The 19,241-nt window shown below is 41.7% G+C and overlaps 1 protein-coding gene across 2 annotated transcripts in view; it reads right to left on the bottom strand.

The window, feature by feature from the left end:
* doc2b (double C2-like domains, beta) overlaps nucleotides 1–19,241 on the bottom strand; it is a 163,886-nt gene that overhangs the window by 24,995 nt on the left and 119,650 nt on the right. For both annotated transcript variants that reach the window (XR_008385026.1, XM_053617972.1), the window contains exons 11-12: nucleotides 7,055–7,129; nucleotides 5,169–5,278 (exon numbers count right to left, since the gene is read on the bottom strand). Coding sequence is in view for 1 of the 2 variants with exons in the window: in XM_053617972.1 (XP_053473947.1) it covers nucleotides 5,169–5,278; nucleotides 7,055–7,129 (185 nt within the window). In the remaining variant the exon portion in view is untranslated. The remainder of the gene's footprint in view (nucleotides 1–5,168; nucleotides 5,279–7,054; nucleotides 7,130–19,241) is intronic.

Genomic DNA, 19,241 nt, shown 5'->3' with positions numbered 1-19,241 from the left:
GATTTGGTATATGATTGCCCACTCACTCACCCACATACTCTTATTCACTCTCAAAAGGTCTCACGAAAGGTCTCGTAAGTAGCTCGGGTAAGAGCGTACATGACACTTTCCTTCTAATTTTAATGTATATAGGGTTTTCACCTGCATAGTTAAATGTCACTAATGAAATGGAATTCTTTCAGGGTTCTCCGAGTCTGCTAGAACTTCGACTCCTGTTACTAAGGAGGAGTCCACAGTCTCAGCTTTAATGATGTCGGCAGAGAAAACAATTACGCCGCTTAATCAGACGTTGCTGTCATGCGTGGGAAAGTGTGCATAAAGCTGCATGAGGTCTAATAAGGTACACCTGACGATACTCGAGCCATTTTCCCCTTGGTCTTAATTAATATCGTAGTGCTATCAGACAGAAGTGCTGCGCGAGTCAGAGATCTGTGCCCCCTCACATAGCTTCTGCAAAGGTCTTGCCATCACTCGGGACGGTGTTAGATAATTACAACGTTTATGGTGTTATATGTAAGGAATAAAACATGACGGGGTACGCTGTTTTAGGAAAATAATTAACTTTGCCAGTGGTGTGATGGCGAGAGCTGTTGTGATGGAAAATGAATCGACGCCTCCTGACCAATTGGAATTCAGCAGCGCTGTTAATCTGATTGAAATACATCTCAACATGAAAGAAAAGACAAAAAAGTGGGACAAAAAGTGGCATGTCAGACTGAGCTTAGGGGCGAAGCCCACCCTTAGAACACCACCTGGGGAGACAGTGGGAGATGACAAATAATAAGGACAAACGAGTTGAAGAATGAAGGAGACCCTCGAAGGCACGGAATAACCCATTTTGCGGTGAGACGGACGGCCGGAGCGCTTCTTTGCTCACGCTTCATCTTCTGCCAATACACATCATTCCAAATACCTTTCAGTGTCATCAGGAAAAAAAAAACGCTCTCTGTCTCACGCTCTGGACTCAGGACTCATTGAATGGTTCCTTCAGAGCCTTTTTTTTTTTTACATAGGATGTCCACTGATTTGCCAGAGAGGATGTGACCTGGCAACGTGGGATATAAAATGACGTACATCAGTGTTCATGAATAATGGCAAGATTTTAAGCTGTGAAAGTGCTACGACGTGCGAGAAGACGACGTCTACTGAAACCCTACAGGCTAGATAAGTGCTAAAGCATAAATCCACACAGCGCACACCTGTAGCACGGAGGAAATCAATAGGAGGTGCTGCAATAACCTGGTGGTGTTGACAGTTCAGATTAATCATTGAATACGGTGACATGACCACACTGCAGTACACTCACCTGAGCGTTAATGTCAGTTCCTACGCACCTGGAACTAAAATTGTGTTTGCTACAGGTCTGATATATACCTGGGTGGGGTCAGAGTAGGATGGGTATCGGCTCTTAGCAAGTCAACCTCCGTCAGGTCACTTACCTCCTGAAAAACTTCAGCCTGAATAATCGGGTCTGCTACCTAATACACATTCGCCCTCGTGTTCTTTCTCAAATTAAAGATAAAACCAACACGAAGTGTCTTTAGTAAGGTGTTTGGCCTCCAGAAAACCTTCAATGTGCCTCAGTAACCTTTAGATGGAACAAAAGGTATGAACCATAATAAGATAGATGCAGGTGTTTTATGTTCTACTAAAATCCCTATTAACCAGCTAACATTTAGCTAACGATTAGCCTAGTCGAATTATCTAGAACATTACCTAAACAGTCAAGATTCACTGAAGCTGTGGTGCCCCAACATCTTCACTAACACACTTTCATGTTTTTCCTTTTCCCGGAAATGCATCCGGGATATAAATAGCCATAGCATGAATTTTCCCAGGGCTCAGCCTCATTGATTACTAACGTTGTGTAACAGTGACCTACGAAGAGAGAGTCTCAGAGGGAGAGATGGACACGAGGAGCCACGATCGGTTCATGCAGATTGTAGAAGGATGTTTGTAGTCATCGTCATTGACGCCATTTACAAGCTATCTTTACTTGTTGTATTTGACCTGTTCCAAGTAGAACTTCAAACTTAAGGCTAAAAGTCACTCGTTACGGGGATAATTTGGAGAATATCTAAACTAATTTTAGGTTATCGGTATATCACAGAACATTGCAGGACCAGATCTGAAGTGATTAACGCTGGCCATCCACATCACAGTCAAGTTAATGTGCAATATTGTGAAAGACAATAAGCACATTAAAAACTGGGAGTGGGATAGTGAGTTAGTTGGGTTGAGGTTTTTTTTATGCAGTTATGCAGATTACCTGATAATATCCGAGACGTATTGAAGGCTACATCGACCGCATATCCTCCCACAGTTCAATTGGTTTTTCTCTAGATGTTCAGTGACAAAGTCAATATTACTCAAGGGTCAATGTTATACTCTGGGTAAATGTTCGATTTAATTTACTACGTATATGCACCACTTGTATCGTCAGATAGGTGTGTATTTACCTCGTACCACATTAACCAATCACTGGCGATATTGCCGGTACTGTCGATAAACATGACGTCATCTTAAAAACGCCTTTACTGGGGTACATTTAATGTGTCTTAGTCTTGACTCCTAGTCAGAGACATGGGAACTGAATGCACATTTCTCACTGCTACAGAAAGGCTTTTGACGTTTAAGATCTGCTCTTTTTTATTTGTTCATGCAGTAGTGAGCTAGAGAGAGAGAGAGAGAGAGAGAAAGAGAGAGAGAGAAAGAGAGAGAGAGAGTGAGCCACATATAATAAAGTCATTTCATTCCCTGAATGTCCACACAGAGAGGCTGGGTTTTGCAGGCCAGGACACGTCAAGGCTAGACAAGGTGCTTAAAAAAAAAAAAAAGCGCAGCCCTGACTTACGGGCCAAAGACTGAAAGCGTTTCAGAAATGACAGATTGGAGGCTGATGATTTGTCATTGTTTAGTGCTTATTTGCATGAAGGGCGAGCGCTCGTCCCCCGAAAAGAAAGACCTTTGAAGGATACTTTGCGTTTCCATGGAAACTAGCGGAGACGGGCCTAAAGAAAAGCCATGGTGAATCATCAGGTGGGCCCTCCCAGATCAATACACATTACCTGTGCACACACACACACACAGCTGCGAGCATGCTCTGGCAATAAGAACATGCAGGTCAAGGTGGGTCACAGTATTGGAACAGGAAGTAAAACTTCTACCTACAAAACATCACTATGTAGGATGAACATTCATTACTTCATCAGTTTCTAAAGAAATATAAACTGAAAACGTACAAAAAAAAAGTCTAAATTGTAACCCTGTATGTCAACGACAAAGATGCGGAATTAAAACCGAGCTACATACAATATCGCGAATTTCTCAGTATCGTAAAGAGGGGGTGGGTGTGGGTTGGCTGCATCTCTAAGAGCGACGGGACGGCAGGACTGACGGGGTTAATTCTTTGCTAACACTTTGCCAGCAGTCATTAGCAGTCCTGAGAAAGTACAGAGTTGAGCCGTTCATCACAAGCGATCTCTGCAGAGCCGTTGCCATGCCTCATTAATTTCACTACAGTCCAGACAGACATGTGAGAGATGTGGCACACTCGCCCTTTCGCTCCTAACCTGCAGCGATTTAGTCGCAAATACACGCATTATTTCTTTATTTATTGCTGTAGAATGCTTAATGTGACATCTGAAGAGAGGCGACAACACTACGAAAGTGCTTAGCATAGGAATGAAGCGGAGGCTGATGTATTCTCTTCTGCCGCTTAGGGAACAAACTGCACTATTAAGAATGAAACAGAGTGGAGCGGATCCTAAAAGTCCGATAGAGTTCACGTCCACTGGAGGAAATCTCTAATTCCTATTAAGTAAAAAAAAAAATATGGAATGCGTCGTGAACGTCCGTGAAATCCACAGAAATTGCATTTGACTTGGGTACCGATACCTTCCGTTGTACGCCTTCCGCTTTTCCAATAACGCACTAAAACCAGCAATATTAATTGAGCACACGTTGACCTCAATCATCATTAAATCACCCCAAACTATCTGGCAAAATCTGTTACGGTCTGATGATAATTCCATAAATCCAAAAACTGCCAAAAGAACACCACACCCACTGTGAAGCATGGTGGTGGCAGCATTATGCTTTATGGCCGCATTTCTTCAACTAGAACTGGAGCTTTTTTCAAGATGGAGGGAATCATGAATAGCTACAAATACCAGTCGATTTTAAGGCAAAAGATAAGCTGAAGATGGAAAGGAATTTCACCTTTCTGCACGACAGGGACCCAAAGCATGCATCCAAATCAACAAAGGAACGGCTTAACCAAAAGAAGATCAATGTTTTTGAATGGCCTAGCCAGAGTCCAGACCTGAATCCAACTAAAACTCTGTGGGGTGACCTGTAGCGGAGATGCGGTGCACAGGAGATGCCCTAGAATGTTTTTGGAACAAAGAGTGGGAAAATACTGCCTAGTCGAGATGTGCCACTCTGACAGACTCTTATCCAAAAAGACTGAGTGGTGTAATAAAATCAAAAGGTGCTTCAACAAAGTATTGGTTTAGGGGTGTGCATACTTATGCAACTAGGTTATTGTAAGTTTTTTTTAATTTTATTTAATCCCCCCCCCGCCCCGTAAATTTTTCTGATTGTTTTCCCACTTTATTTCGCACATTAAAGGTGGGAAAAGATCTGACATGATTTATCTTAGTGTCATTCTTTTACTTCACAAAATCCTGCCGTTTCAACAGAGGTGTCTAGATTATTTTATATCCATTGTAAAAGAAATGATCGAATTTTTAGCACTCGGATTTGCGTCAGGACCGAAACGGTGATGGAAGTAACAAGGCAGAACAGCATTAGCGTCCTTGTGCGCGTATTACTGGTTAACGGATGTGTGATGCGCACAATCTCCGGCATTAAAAGAAGATTAACCTAGTTGCCTAGTTGAACAGGCAAATCCCTTCTTAGTGCTGATCTGCAGGCAGATTTAAACCATACAGCAGACAACAAGGCTCAATTATTTTATGCCTTTTGAAACCTCAGCTGTACGCCATGAATGCAAAATTGGAAAAGCGTACTGCAGACCATGAGAGTGAATAAACTGAGCGTGTATCAGAGTGTGAGAACAATGCTGTCGTGACAAATGGGAAAAGACAACGCTGTGATGTGGAAGCGTGTGCACGTTCAGGAAGACTTCAGGAGTGAGCGGGTACCTGAGTGTTTTGCGGACCATGTCCTCATCGGTGATGCCGTAGTAGGTCAGCGTCTCGCTCCATACGGGGTTGAGGGTGTTGCGCAGAGTCTTGGTCCGGAGCTTATTGGCCTGAAAAAGAAGACAAAGTTCGGGAATAACGCATGAGGGAAAAAAAAAATCAAATCATCACTTGACAGTAGATCTTTAACTACTTAGAAAAGTGGAAATCGAAAGTGCACCAGGTGACAAATTTGATGGTTTGTCACTGTAGAAAATGGAGGTGTTTGGATACGAGCTGGAGGGGTGAAAAAAATAAGATGGCTCCTTACGCAACATGATCTTCACAAGAAGATTCAAAAGTAAATAATGCATTTCCATGCCATTTTGGTGAAATAAATAAATAAATAAATATATATGTGTGGTTTATTAAAGTTCAGGTAGCAAAGTATGTTATATTCAGGGAAAAAAAAAAACAAACATTTGCCAATAAATAAAGTCATACTTAAGCTGCTATCTAAAGGTGGGTGAATCTTCAGCTTTCGAAATATTATATAATGCTCCTCAAAGATGTTATATAAACTTGCTTATACATTGCGGAGAACCAGAAATAAGTCTTTGCTTTGTAACAATGGCAAATCAGCTATCGTAGCCAACTATTTGGCAAGCTACTTGTTCTAAATCCCACTGCCTGTTGCATCGATCTGGCTCATGGCAGAACAAATTTATGCTAGTCGGATTAATTAGCATGCACAGACGATCGTTTTCATAATCAGGAACACGTGGGTATGTGGAGACTGATGAAAAACCGGGCAAAATAAAGATCAGCGCTAAGCTGTCATTTAGCGCATCGTGCTTCATGTATTATACGATCATATACTCGTTCAGTTCCGTATTAATGTACTTAACTTGATCACTAGCATCATTACATTACGTTATCTACCACTTTTCAGCCTAGTCAGTTAGGTTTCAGGGGGGCGTACTACAGTCTTGAGTTAAGATCTGATCAGTTAAATTAGGATTTTTCACAAATTTGCATTACAGGAGCAAATCTTAACTTGATTTAGGATTCTTATCTTATCTTATCTTACAAAATCTTATCCTATCTCCAGTTAAGAAATCTTAAACTGCTCCATCGAGTTCAATAATCAACTCTCAATTAAAATGGAGTATGTTGAATAGTAAAATCACTTGCACTACGACCGGTAATTCTCCGTGACGGTTCGCTGGCTTCTGTAATGTTCCTCGCAATTCTTGTGCTAATTGCATCATCATATTTCACGGAAGTCTTTAATTACTGATCGGTGTTTCGTCGTCAAAGACACAGCACATCATTTGGGTACTCCAGAAGTCTTTCCGCAATCAAACATCACAGTTCTTCGTCTTGTACCGTTAATAAATGTAACGCCGTACAATGGCTATCGTAATGTAACTGTTATCGTCGGCTTTCAAATACGTTTTAAGTTAGGACACCAACGGGCTTGTCCTAAAGTTTTTAGGATTGTTTTTGTCATCTTGTTAGGATGCTTCCGTAATACCCTTTTCCTATGTGTAGTTAAGATAAGATAATACACTTAGGAAATGCTATTCTGTAACAGCTTTTGTCCTAAATGAGGTCCTAACTGAAATCGCCATGGTTACCAAACAGATAAGATAGGATTCTAAAGTTAGGAGCTTTCAGTAATACACCCCATGATCCAAAAAAAAAAAAAAAAGGATTCTTGGGAGAACACTGGATCTTCCACTAGCCCAATGGGGTAGTTGGAGAATTTATTATATCATTTTGCTAAGCTAAATTCACCACACACCACGTATACAAGCCGTGTAAATGATATGTATCACCTATATAAGGTTTAAACATGTTCTAAACATGGAAAAGGTGTGTCTATAGAGCACACAAGTACATACTTTGCTGGCTCCAGGTAGCAGGTGTAGTTTAACATAGGGATCTGACAGCCCATTGTGATCCATGGGTTTGAGACCCTGTGTAAGAGCAGAGAGAGAGAGAGAGAGAGAGAGAGAGAGAATGAAAGAAAGAGAGTTGTTTAACATTGACAGCCAGGATGCAGTACTTTTCCAGTTTGTTCGAAGGTGTGATTACAAAGAAGCCTCATAAATCCAAAGGCCTGGGAGATCTCGTTCAGGTCAAACTCTCTTTTCTGACATGAACCAACTTTGACAAAAACAAGAGGTAGAAGAAAAAAAAAATAACCTAACCTATTAAGAACCATTTAAATGCTGACAAAAAAAAAAAAAAAAAAGAAAAAAGGCTGAACTTGTGGTTTGTGTTTAAAAGCGCACAATTACTTGAAATGTCAAAATACCTGGACAGAAATCTGCTTTGACATGACCTTAACAGAGATGGACTGTTCAGTGCCACAGTGAGAGCTGTGAAGTTCATCTACAGTTGATTAATACATAGCGGATGTGTAATTACTCGACAAGGCTACATTTAAAGGCTAAGTGTGGGAGTGTCAAGATGGGAAGAACACAAAAACAAACTTGTTATGCAATATTTTCTCCTTCTAAATATGTGGGCTGCCCTGCTTGCTATTCACTTGTAAGGCAGGCCTCTATCAAGCCAGATTATATGACAACATAGAAACACCTGCCACTTTATTAGGAATACCTGCCCATTCAAGAAAGGAGCCAAGGAGCCAGTCATTTGGGAGCAACGCAATTCATATACGCATGCTTATGTACAGGTCAAGAGGTTCAGTTCATGCTCAGGTCAACTGCTGTTCTTGAAGCGTGTGAAAAACGAACAAATAAAAACATCCGGTGAGCAGCAGTTCTGCAAGCTTGTTGATGAGAGAGGTCGGAGGAGAATGGCCGTATTGGTTGGAGCTGACAAGAAGGCTACGGTAGCCACTCTTTACAACCGTGGTGAGCAGAAAAGCATCTCAGAACGCACGACACGCCAAACGTTACAACAGGAGCAGACCACAAGAACAGGAATACGCATACGGTGAGCATACGCATTCTGAAATGCTTTTCTGCTTACCACAGTTGTAAAGAGTAACTATTCAAGTTACTGTAGACTTTTTGTCAGCGCTCTCTCATCATCAATATCAACAAAGCGTTTCCTGAACAAAAATCTTTTTCCTTTTCCGCACCATTCTGTGTGAACTCTAGAGGCTTCTGTGCGTGAAAAATCAAAGGAGTGCAGCAGTTTCTGAAATACTCAGTGCTACAGTCAAAGATCACATTTCCCCCCGTTCTGACGTTTGAAGTGTAGCTGAAGTTCTTGACCTGTATCTGTATGATTTTACTCACTGCCCTTCTGCCACATGACTGGTTGAATGGATGAGTACATGGATGAGCAGTTGTACAGGTGTATAAACCGACTAAACTGGTTGGTGAGTGTATGTCTCCTATATATAGCTGGTACTTGAATGAAGAATGATGGGGGTTGTTTTTTTTTTTTTGAGTAAGGCTGCAAAAGCTTTCGAAGCAACTGAGAGTTTCGGCGTGTCAAAAGAGCTTAGCTTGCATCTCTCAGAGCTATTTGAGACATTTCTTTATGAGAAAATCAGTTGGAAACAGCTGCGGCGTATTAGCGACCGCTGCGGTTACACCAGTCATGGATTCTGCCTGCTAAAGCATGCATTTGGGTTAGGTCAATCAAAGTGCCCCAGCTGTCCCGTATCAAACCAAAGTTGTGCGCTATGTATAGACAACGACATTCCACTTGAGACAAAGCATCAATATCAAATTGGCAAGGAGAAATGAAAGATTAATAACTTATAAATTAAATATTTCCCACTACACTTAGCCATCCCATTTGCTCAAGGGCAAGCGATATGCTGACAGCCTAGCTTGACATTGTAGAGATATTTGATGCAGGCAGGGTATGCCTCATAAAGCTTAGCAAAAGCTGGTTACAAGTTCACCATACAAATCAAGGACTGATCCCTTTCATCTCTGTGGTTCAGTTTCCAATCACTGAGACTTACTGTCAAATTTCTAAACCAGGCATCAACAGCCATCGAGGAAAGACAGCTGAGCAGGAATCCAAGAGAAATCTGACCACAAGATGTGTCAAAACAGCTCAGGTCAATCAGAGGTTATTGTGCAGTAAAACTAAAACTCAAATGTGCAGGTAAGGGAGAATTATGACTTCAGTTTTAAGCTGTAACTACCAGCCAATATAGTTGTGGGATGAACTTAATTTATCATGTGAATTTATATTTAACTACAACCCTTGGCATGGTTTAGCTTCATGGCAAACTAATTAATCTCGGAATTCTTTGCAGTCTCTCCTGTGTGGGATGCTTGTCACGATAAAACAGAGTCGGTAGTATTACTGTAATATGATCTTGTTCTATTAAGTTTCTATTTTGTGTTACATGATGTTGCTTTCTTCATTTTTATGTTATTTTGCATACTTTGGTTTGTTACAGGGTCTTACTGTTGAGTCTTTGTCTCATCCCCTGTATAATGAGAAATGAACAAAAGAGCAAACGAGTCAGGTTGTGTCTCAGCCACTTCAAGTCAAGTCTAGTCAAGTGGGTTTTTGTTGTCAGTCCTCTATATAGCTTGGATGCATTGGAACGAAATGACGGATCTTCAGGACCATGGTGCAACACGGAACAGTACGCAACACTACATAACAGTGTGAGACGAGTGCAAAACAATAAATACAGAGAACAAACAATAAATACATAGGAGAGTGATGTAGCAGCACAAGTATAGCAGCAATACTGGCAGCAAAAAAGTTCCATAGTATAAAGTGACTGATGCAGCTATGTAAAGTGCAGTGTGCAGTAGTACTGAGTCTTACTGGGTGAGTGCATGTGCACTAGTACTGAGTCTTATTGAGTTAGTTAGCCCAGGTGAGCTCTGGGTGGCAGCAAGGTGTTGAGTAATCTGACTGCCTTAGGGAGGAAACTGTTGCGGAGTCTGCTGGTGGTGGCACGGATGCTCCTATACCGTCTGCCAGATGGCAGGAGGGTGAAAAGTCCATGAAAAGGGTGAGAGGGGTCATCAGTAATACTGGTGGCTTTGCAGAAGCAGCGGTTGTTGAATGTGGTGTCGATGGTGGGTAGAGAGACCCCGATGATCTATTCAGCTGTCCTCACAAGTCGCTGTGAGTCTTGCGGTCGGAGGCTGTGCAGTTCCGTACCACACTGTGAGACACCTGGACAGGACGCTCTCATTCATCCCTCTGTAGAAGGAGGTGAGGATGGGAGGGGGAAGTTTGGCTCTCTTCAGCTTCCGCAAGAAGCGGACACGCTGCTGGGCCTTCTTGGCTAGGCAGGTGGCGTTGAGAATCCAGGAGAGGTCCTCAGTCATGTGCACTCCAAGAAACTTGGAGCTTTAGACTCTCTCCACAGTTGTTCCGTTGATGTGCAGCGGTGAGTGCTCTACTTGGGTTTTCCTAAAGTCGACAATCATCTCTTTAGTCTTATCAACATTAAGAGAGAGATTGTTATCTCTACACCATTCTGTGAGCTGGTTCACCACCTCCCGGTATGCTGACTCATCATTGTTGCTGATGAGGCCCACAACTGTTGTGTCATCAGCAAACTTGATGTGATTAGATTAGAACTGAACTGTTCAGCACAGTCATGAGTCAGCAGGGTAAACAGCAGTGGACTGAGCACACAGCCCTGGGGAGCGCCGGTGTTCAGTGTGGTGATGCTGGCGGTGGAGTTGCCGATCCTGATGGACTTGCACGCAGTCACGCAGGATACAAGTGCACAGCACAGTACATCAATCGCTCCTACCTAGTTTATTCCTACAGGCTGACAGAACAACAAAGCTAATAAGTGTTTTGTGCTTTAGCAAGCAAAGATGAGGGGGCAATTGCTGCTTCTGTTACAAGGGCAATAAAGGGTAACGCAACTTGAACACTTCTGTTTCGTCTCTTCTCTCCCTCTTCCTTTCGCTTCTTAGCTACTTCCAGTCATCTGTCCCTCAGTAACCTAAAGGTTCCTCTCATTTGCCTTTCACTTGACAGAAATACACCTGTCTCATTGGAACTTAAAGGCATCTTTTAAACGTCTTCACATTCTCCTGGCTCTGTGTGAGTGCGGTTGTGTGCGCATGGACTACAGATTGACTTTCACTTTGAAGGTGTATCCCTCGAGGTCCGCTCTACCACAAAAGAGAACGTCTACAACGTGCCAAGAAAGTTAGTGAGTCTATAAGAACAAACCTCTGTCTGGTTCCTCTCAAGGTTTCATCTCAGGGAATTTTTCCTCGCCTGCTCTTTAGGGATCGAAATAATTTGTGGCAATGGCTATTGTTTAGCGTACTACCCAAATCAAATTGAACTGAACCTCTTGCTTTCAATTTGTGTGTGACTGCCCATCTTTATCTCAAAGCCACAAGTCTGAATAACAACAAATGTTTTGACTAACCGACGATCTTCCACTTGTAACAGATGTAATCCTAGTTTTCTTGAAGGTTACCTTTTAAAACCTATCAAGACACTGTGATCTAATTGTGGGGCAGTGGTGGCTCAGCGGTAAAGGGTCTTGGTAACTAAGGGTCAGGGTCAAGGTCAGGGTCAAGCCCCAGCACTGCCAAGCTGCCACTGTTGGGCCCTTGAGCAAGGCCTCTTAAACCTCTCTGCTCCAGGGGCGCCGTATCATGGCTGACCCTTTGCTCTGACCCCAGCTTCGTAACGAAATGGGATATGCAAAGAAAGAATTTCACTGTGCTGTAATGTATATGTGACAAATAAATTGTGTCACATATATTGTCTCCTGGAAGAAGTTTATCATCAGTATCTTGCCATGACAATGTTAAAAGCCTAGAGTTGCCTGTAAATGGGAGGTCTGGACTGCACAATTGTGCTATCCCAGCTCTTGACTAAGTGTGATCCACACAGTGCTAATAATCTAAAATGGATATGCGTGGGCAATAACTTTTCACACCAGCAGTGGACAATGCAAGTCTTTGGTGGATATCATATGGACATCTTCCATGCCTATATCAGTGAAGTTATATCTTTGTACTTTAGCAAGTTTGCAATGGATTATATTGATAGACACTGATCTAAAGTTCTTTAATCTTAAAAGTCATGCCTCGAGCAATTCATGTATAGCTAGGTTACAGAAGTGTGAATTTCTCTGCAAATTACCGGATTTCAAGATTTTTGGGCTTCTTGGCTAATTCACAGGGATTATACGAAAGTATAAACCGAATGGTTTTGGCCTAAATTGGTCAATAAACTCCAATAAAATCTTGGGTTTTTATACATTTATAGAAGACTTATAAGAAACTTTAGTCCTTTAGAGGCTTCAGCCACAACTCTATTAAAACCTTCCCTATGTAGACTACCTTGAAACAGGGCACATATAGAACCCCTGTTCACCAGCACTCCCATTTTAAAGCATACCCTGTGATCTGGATGTGTCAAAGTCAGTTGGGCCTTACATCTTCTTGTCAGAAAAATAAGCAAGATTTGTCAACCATCAAAATGGCCTTAGAAGAATGGTGGCACATGGATCACTGCAAGACAGAATACATCGAGTCAGCAAAAAGACTCAATTCTTCTCGGTGTTGCACGTCTTTATTCCGGCCACGTTTGCAGTTCACTGTCTTGCTGACCCAGTTCCAAGAATACTAAAGTAGATGCTTTATCCAAAATCTAGGATTCCCCATGACCACAGGAATATCCTCGATATCTTCCATCTGGTGGAACATCATGAACCCAATTCAGTAAGCTCTCTCAGCAAATTCCACACCACCAGAATGCCTGCCTCACATGATGTATGTACTGCCATCGTAATGCCTTTACCTGATTCATAAGGAATATTGGCAACCAATTTATGGACATTCCGACATCTGACAGAGCCTTTCATTGCTGCAACATAAGCTTGCTGATTTCATTAGTTCCTCTTCGGTCTGTGTCCGAGCCAAGTCACCCCGCCAGTTGCAGTGTAGTCTCACAGTGGCTTTGGCTTCACACTGCAACAGACTTTGTGACTAATCTTCCCAGGAACTAAGGCTTGGAAGTCATCCCGGTAGCAATAAACTGATGATCAAATGCAGGCTCTAAATAAGGGGCCGCCTATGGCTCTAAAGACAGTGGAACTGCTATTTCAATATGTGTTCATCAATTTTGTCCTACAGCACTGGCATCAACAGAATAGGAGTAGAGTTCTCTCAATGGCTGACCATGCAAAAAAAAAAAAAAGTTCATTAACCAAAATCCTTTCCAGGATATCAAACTTGCTTGTTCCTGTGCGCTTTCTAGTGCATCAACCCCTCCTTGTTGCCTTGGTCAAATGTGACATTGGCTGTACTGGCAGCAATGAAGGGTTCAAGCATAATGAAGTGAGGTCGCAGTCTGCCCAACTACATCTTCAGCTGTCAGCAAAACAAGCAAACTTGAAAAGATGCCCCACAACATGGGACGCCACCTATGACATTCACCACTGTTTGAAAGTCCTCATTTCATTGGTCCAGTGAAAATCATAAAACAAAAAAAAAGCACCATGTCTTAGCCTTTCAGGTAGCTTGTTAGTACTGCACATTTTAAGTGGGCCTGTTCAGGCTGGGATTCACCATGCAGCACAATTTCATGCTCTGACAGGGCGGAATGCAGCTAGAGGCAAAACAGATGATTCTGGATCCCAGCGGTAATAATAACAACAGCAGCCCCCCCACCCCTCCTGCACCATGCCAGCATGGAAGACCCCACAATGGGGTTTGCCTGTTGACTCTAATGGATTCCACATTTATCATAGTTCCGGTTTCAAGTTCCCTGCGCTTGCTTATTAGTTATCAAGCTAACATCTGTTCCTAGGTTACCAATTCTGTGTATTTAAACACCTCACAGATGTCAACAGTGCAAATTCTCATAGAACTGCAATGCATCATAAACATTTTTGAACCTGTTCATAAGTCACAGGGTAGTTTCAACACCAAAAATACAATATCGTATATATTTCCACCCCAAAAAAACCCCCGCCCCGCCCCAGTACATTGTGTTACATGCTAATTTAATCAAAAGAGGCTAATTCCATGATTCTGATACTGGCGCTCATGAAGCATAGACGAGCGGATTGAGATTTTAAAAAAAAATTGTTACAGAGGTAGAAATTACAACCCACCAGTATAATAAAATACATGTTATTGGTGACTGAAGTCAATGGGTTTAAATACAAAACTCAATACACATTTGAATAATGAACCAAGTATTTGAAGAATATTTAGAATAGCTGTTCATAAATCTGTCCCATGGCAGTCCACAGGATTTATTATTATTATTAATTATTATTTTAACAGTTAAAGGGGTCCCTGACTGCAAAAAGTTTGATAAAAGTTTGAGAGACCAGAACACACTTCAATCAGTTATTTATAAACTGTATAACGTTACTGATACGCAAACTTTCCCACCTCACCCTAGCGTATGAAAGAGGTATGTTTTTTTTGTTAAGTCGCTTCCACTCGAACATTTTAGCAAACTCTATTTCTGGCATACTGTTTCAAGAGACATGCCAGTGTTTGTCAAATTACAGATTTTGCATTCTACAAGGCAGCTTTGTGTGGCTGGACCCTCTCCTCCCTGATCTGATTGTGGGGAGTGACCCCAACAAATCTCACCCTGAGGAAATGGCATAACTAGACTAGCCTGTGTGCAAGTTGTTGGCACTTAGTCGAGGAAAAAAAGCGTTTTGGAAGGCAGCATAAAAATGAAGTGGCTTCCTGAGCTCTGTGATTGTCGCTTTGTGACTGAATAGGCAGTTGATCATAATTGCTGGGAGAGCAGGAGAAATGACCACTGTGGAAGGCAGATGGGTGCCATGCATCAATGCGTCATGTACCCACTCATTCATAGTGCGTTAATCACTGCTGCTGGACGCTCAAAAAAAATAAATCGCTCTAGTTGGAGTCCCTTTATGTCCTAAATCATCATCTTTCATGTAAAAACCTAGATGCACAGCGGGTGCTGGGGAAGGCTTGGTGTATAATCAGTGCTCATCACTTGCAAATGAAAGAGGCAGGACTCGAGTATAATGAGTTTGGCAAGAATCGCTGGCCGCTAGATGCAAACAAACATGGGCGACTATTTAAAGAGTAAGGAAGTCTTCAACGCATGGGTTGGAAGGAAGCAATCCTCGCATTGCATATGAACTGCTGTTGTAAATAAGGAGGTAAGTGACATGGCAAATCTGTGGAAGACAGAGGTGAAGAGAGTGAAAGGAACACATCAGTAATGAGTGCTGAAGGACGTGACATGGAGTTAAAACAGCACTAGGCAGGAGAACCATGCTCCTCCTTCCAAATCCTGCATTCTGAGTGATGATTATACTCATACAGAGACAGCCCTCTGCTAGCTGCCAGCACTAGAAGATGAACAGCGGAAGCATCTCAAACGGCTAAACATAAACGTATGCAAAGATGAAAGGGCAACTATATTACTAACTCCACCCTGGCCCATAGCTGTTTTATAGAACAAATATACACATCCCCATTCATACATAAACACTCACGAGTGCAAGAGAGTGTTGCTTTATATTGACGAAGTGCCTGTCTCGCTGCAATGCCGGGTCATTTATACAGCACACGGTGCTAATGTTGGTAGTGAAAAATGACCCATCCGAGTAGAAAGCAAGGTACGCTTCCAGAAAAAGCCGGTGGAAAGCTCAGACAATCAGTCAAATTATTGTCCTTCATCGAAAAAAAATGGATTTAAAATGTTGCCCAAAGCCAGGTAATTTATATTGATGTTTTTTTTTAAATCATAGATCATTGTCTTTACCACCAAAGAGGATAATTAAATCAAACTAAAAATTCTGACACCCCCACGAAAAGCCCAATTAAAACATCCAACCTAGGGGAACATCTAACTACTGGATATATTTGCATTCATTTATCTTCAGTAACCGCTTTATCCTGGTCAGGATCATGGTGGATCCGAAGCCTACGTCGGGAACAATGGGTACAAGGCAGAATGGGACACCAGTCTATCGCAGGGAACCATGCATACACATACACATTCACAGGTAGGACAATTTAGCCGAAATAATTTAGCCTAAGTTTCTTACGAAGTGGGAGGAAACCAGAGAACCCAGAAGGAACCCAAAGGGAGTACGTTCACGGAAACAGTCAGAGAGTAACCCGAGTTCTGAGGCTGTAAGGCAACAACGCTACCCTCTGCACCACTGTGCCGTCAGACCTATCAGAAATAAGATTCTTTTAGTTAGTTTGAGGCAGTGATCAAGCCGTATTCTTGGTGGTTAAATAGTGTAATCGACTGATCAGTTGCTTAATGTCATACTATTATTCAAATGAGCCAAACGCAAAACGACGCTACTCTTTTCTAAGCTGCCGTACTCGGAGTTTGATCTTAACGTGTATAATTTCAGAAATAACGGCAGCCAAAATCGAGTCAGATTCAAGGCTCGTTCATAGTGTTACGAATGCCCGTTATTCCTCAATACTGCGCGAATGAGCAATATAGCTCATTAAGAGGACAACTTTTACTTGTACAAAGGGAAAGAACTCCAAGGCCTGGCCTTGGGATCAGAAGACTGAGCAAGGAGCACAGTAAAAATGTGCTGCACTACTGATTCTGTGAATAAAATGACATCGAGTATGCGACGTGGGTGTGTTTGTGATTTGTAAGCTAGTCACATTCCGAGCTAGTCATCCATAAAATATCACCTGCTCATTACTAATTCAATCAAATAAGAATTGAATTATTAATTGTATTAAAACAGTGCATTTGAAAGGCACAGCAGTATTGTTAACGAAGTCAGGTTCAGGTGGGACACCATGGGTTCAATGCATCGAGGGCTCTAGCGTTGCGCGGGAGGTCGAAAGGATCAAACCGAGGGTTTGCGATGGAACTAACGGGGACGAAAAGATACATGGCTCTGACCTTACCTTTCTGTACGTGGGTAGAGGGAGCTGGAGTCCATCACGTCCCCAAATCAGTCATGCGCAGAGTGTGTGGGTGAGCGAGAGAGAGAGAGAGAGAGAGCGCAAGCATGCAAGAGAACAAAAAGAAAGCAGGAGAAGAAGAAAAGAAATCGACAACATTGAGACAAACGCAGGCAAAATCAAAAAGCAAGACAAAAGCAAAAGGATGGTAATTTAACCATTTAAGACGAGTGTTAACACCGAAGAAAGAGTTTGCACGTGAATGAGTTCACTACGTGTGTTGATGGCACAATAAACGTTTTTTTGTCAGCGAGCCTGTAATTTTGCTGTCATAAACTGACTGGGTGTAAACAGAATGACCCAAATAAATAATAAATAAATAAATAAAACCAAATGAAATGCATAATTAATAAACTCCCCCTCCCCCACACCCTCCTACACCCTCATTCACCTTGACAGGGCTGCAACGAGGATTAGGACATTGCTTTGTTCTACACGAATGGCTGATGGCTGGTTATACACTATTCATATGTGGAAATGAAACCAAGCCCCTGCCATTTCCACTCTGAACACTTTGCATATATTAAAAAGGAAACGCTCCTGTGAGAGAAACCCGAAGACCGAGTGTCAGTCAGACGAATCTTTTTCATTTTCTTTCTTCCCGTTTTTTATTTTTTTTATTTTTTATGGGTGACACATTTTTAATATGTACTAACTAACAGGCTGAAGGCACCACGGGCAAAACAAATAATGAGAATTAATATCAATTCATTAAAAAATAGCATATTAATTCGATGCCTGGAGGTTCAATTAAGTATTCGTTTAGTGAAGTTAAATGCTTTGTTAATGAACTGCTTAAATGACGTGCTCCAAATTGAACATTTTATACGTAGTATTCAAGTAAAGTTCAAGGAAGATTCAATATTTCCCGTTCGTGTCAGAGGATGGACTACAGCTAATTATACTGCAGCGCCGTCGAGTTCTCAAATCTGATTGGTTGCGATTAGTGTTTAAAGTTGTAAAGGCTTAGAGAAACTAACGTGTTCTGTGGATGTTCCTATAAAAAAAAAAAAAAAAAAAAAAAAAAATAGATAAGATGTACAATGTGTCGTTCTCAGGAGTCGCGGAGGAATCAGACACTTCAGGATGAGCTATTATTGCAAAAGATTCCACTTCTGAGTGGTAACGGAATCACACATTCCTGCTGTTGATTATTTTCCTAGTTCAGCGTGTCCCAAAGTGTTTAATTCCTTACACAGTGTCCACAACTCACAGCAACTTAGCAGAAGGTGGGGAGAACAGCTTTAAAGACTAATTCAAATCCATTTGACCTTCAGTGGCTAAAGATATAATAGCTATGTGGCCACTTTTGAATGAAATATGTGAGGGTATTTCTTGGGTCAAGACTTTCTGACCAGACACCTACCATTTTTATCTCAACTTGACGGAGTGTCTTAAAAAAAAATGTTTGACTTCATTTAGCGAAGCTCTTTCTTTCCTGTCTGAGTCTTTCTCAGAGTCCGTACTCGTGGTGTGCGGGTGACCCCTGTCCATTTGGCGGTAATAAGATCAGCCCTTTTTCAGAGGGAGAAAGGATCGTATGAGGGTGACTTTAGTTGAGAAATATTGGCGAGAAATGTTGGCGGTGGGCAAAGGACAGAAAGACTCTTCTTTAATAGAGTTCACTTGCCTGTAGCCTGTTTGTGTTTCCAACAGAGTGTGTGGGTCTGTCATTCATTTCAGCACATCTACTGAGTACCATGTGCTGAACTAGAGAAATGATGCTCGTGTTGGGACAGATGTGTCAGACACACAATGACGTGCATGTCTCTGTCAAGTTAGTGAGTCTTTCATGTGACTTGCATGTGACACTTGGTTTCTTAGCTTCCAGTTTTGTTTTTTTTTTACCCCATAGTTCCTTGAGTTTCAAGGTCAGAGGTTTTCCATAAAAGCCAAAAAGAGAAGCCAGAGAAGTCAACATGTATGAACATATATATATACACAAACACACACATATATATAAATCTTCTTATTGTTATAGTTAATATCTTTACTATTATTACATAATTATAAAAAGTGGTAATGCAATAAAAGCCATTTGACATTTTTACGTGCTCTTGACCTTAAAGCTTGCACTTCACCTAATAGGCCTGTAGGTGGCACTTGGACGTCATTTAACCAACTATGATAGCTTCAACAAATGGTAGATCCATACAAGATGCAATACGTAAGTGAGAGTAAACTGAACATT

Source organism: Ictalurus furcatus, chromosome 28 (assembly GCF_023375685.1).
Source record: "Ictalurus furcatus strain D&B chromosome 28, Billie_1.0, whole genome shotgun sequence".
NCBI lineage: Eukaryota > Metazoa > Chordata > Actinopteri > Siluriformes > Ictaluridae > Ictalurus > Ictalurus furcatus.
Note: the sequence above shows the minus strand (reverse complement) of the source record. Positions and strands in the feature narration are given on the sequence as shown.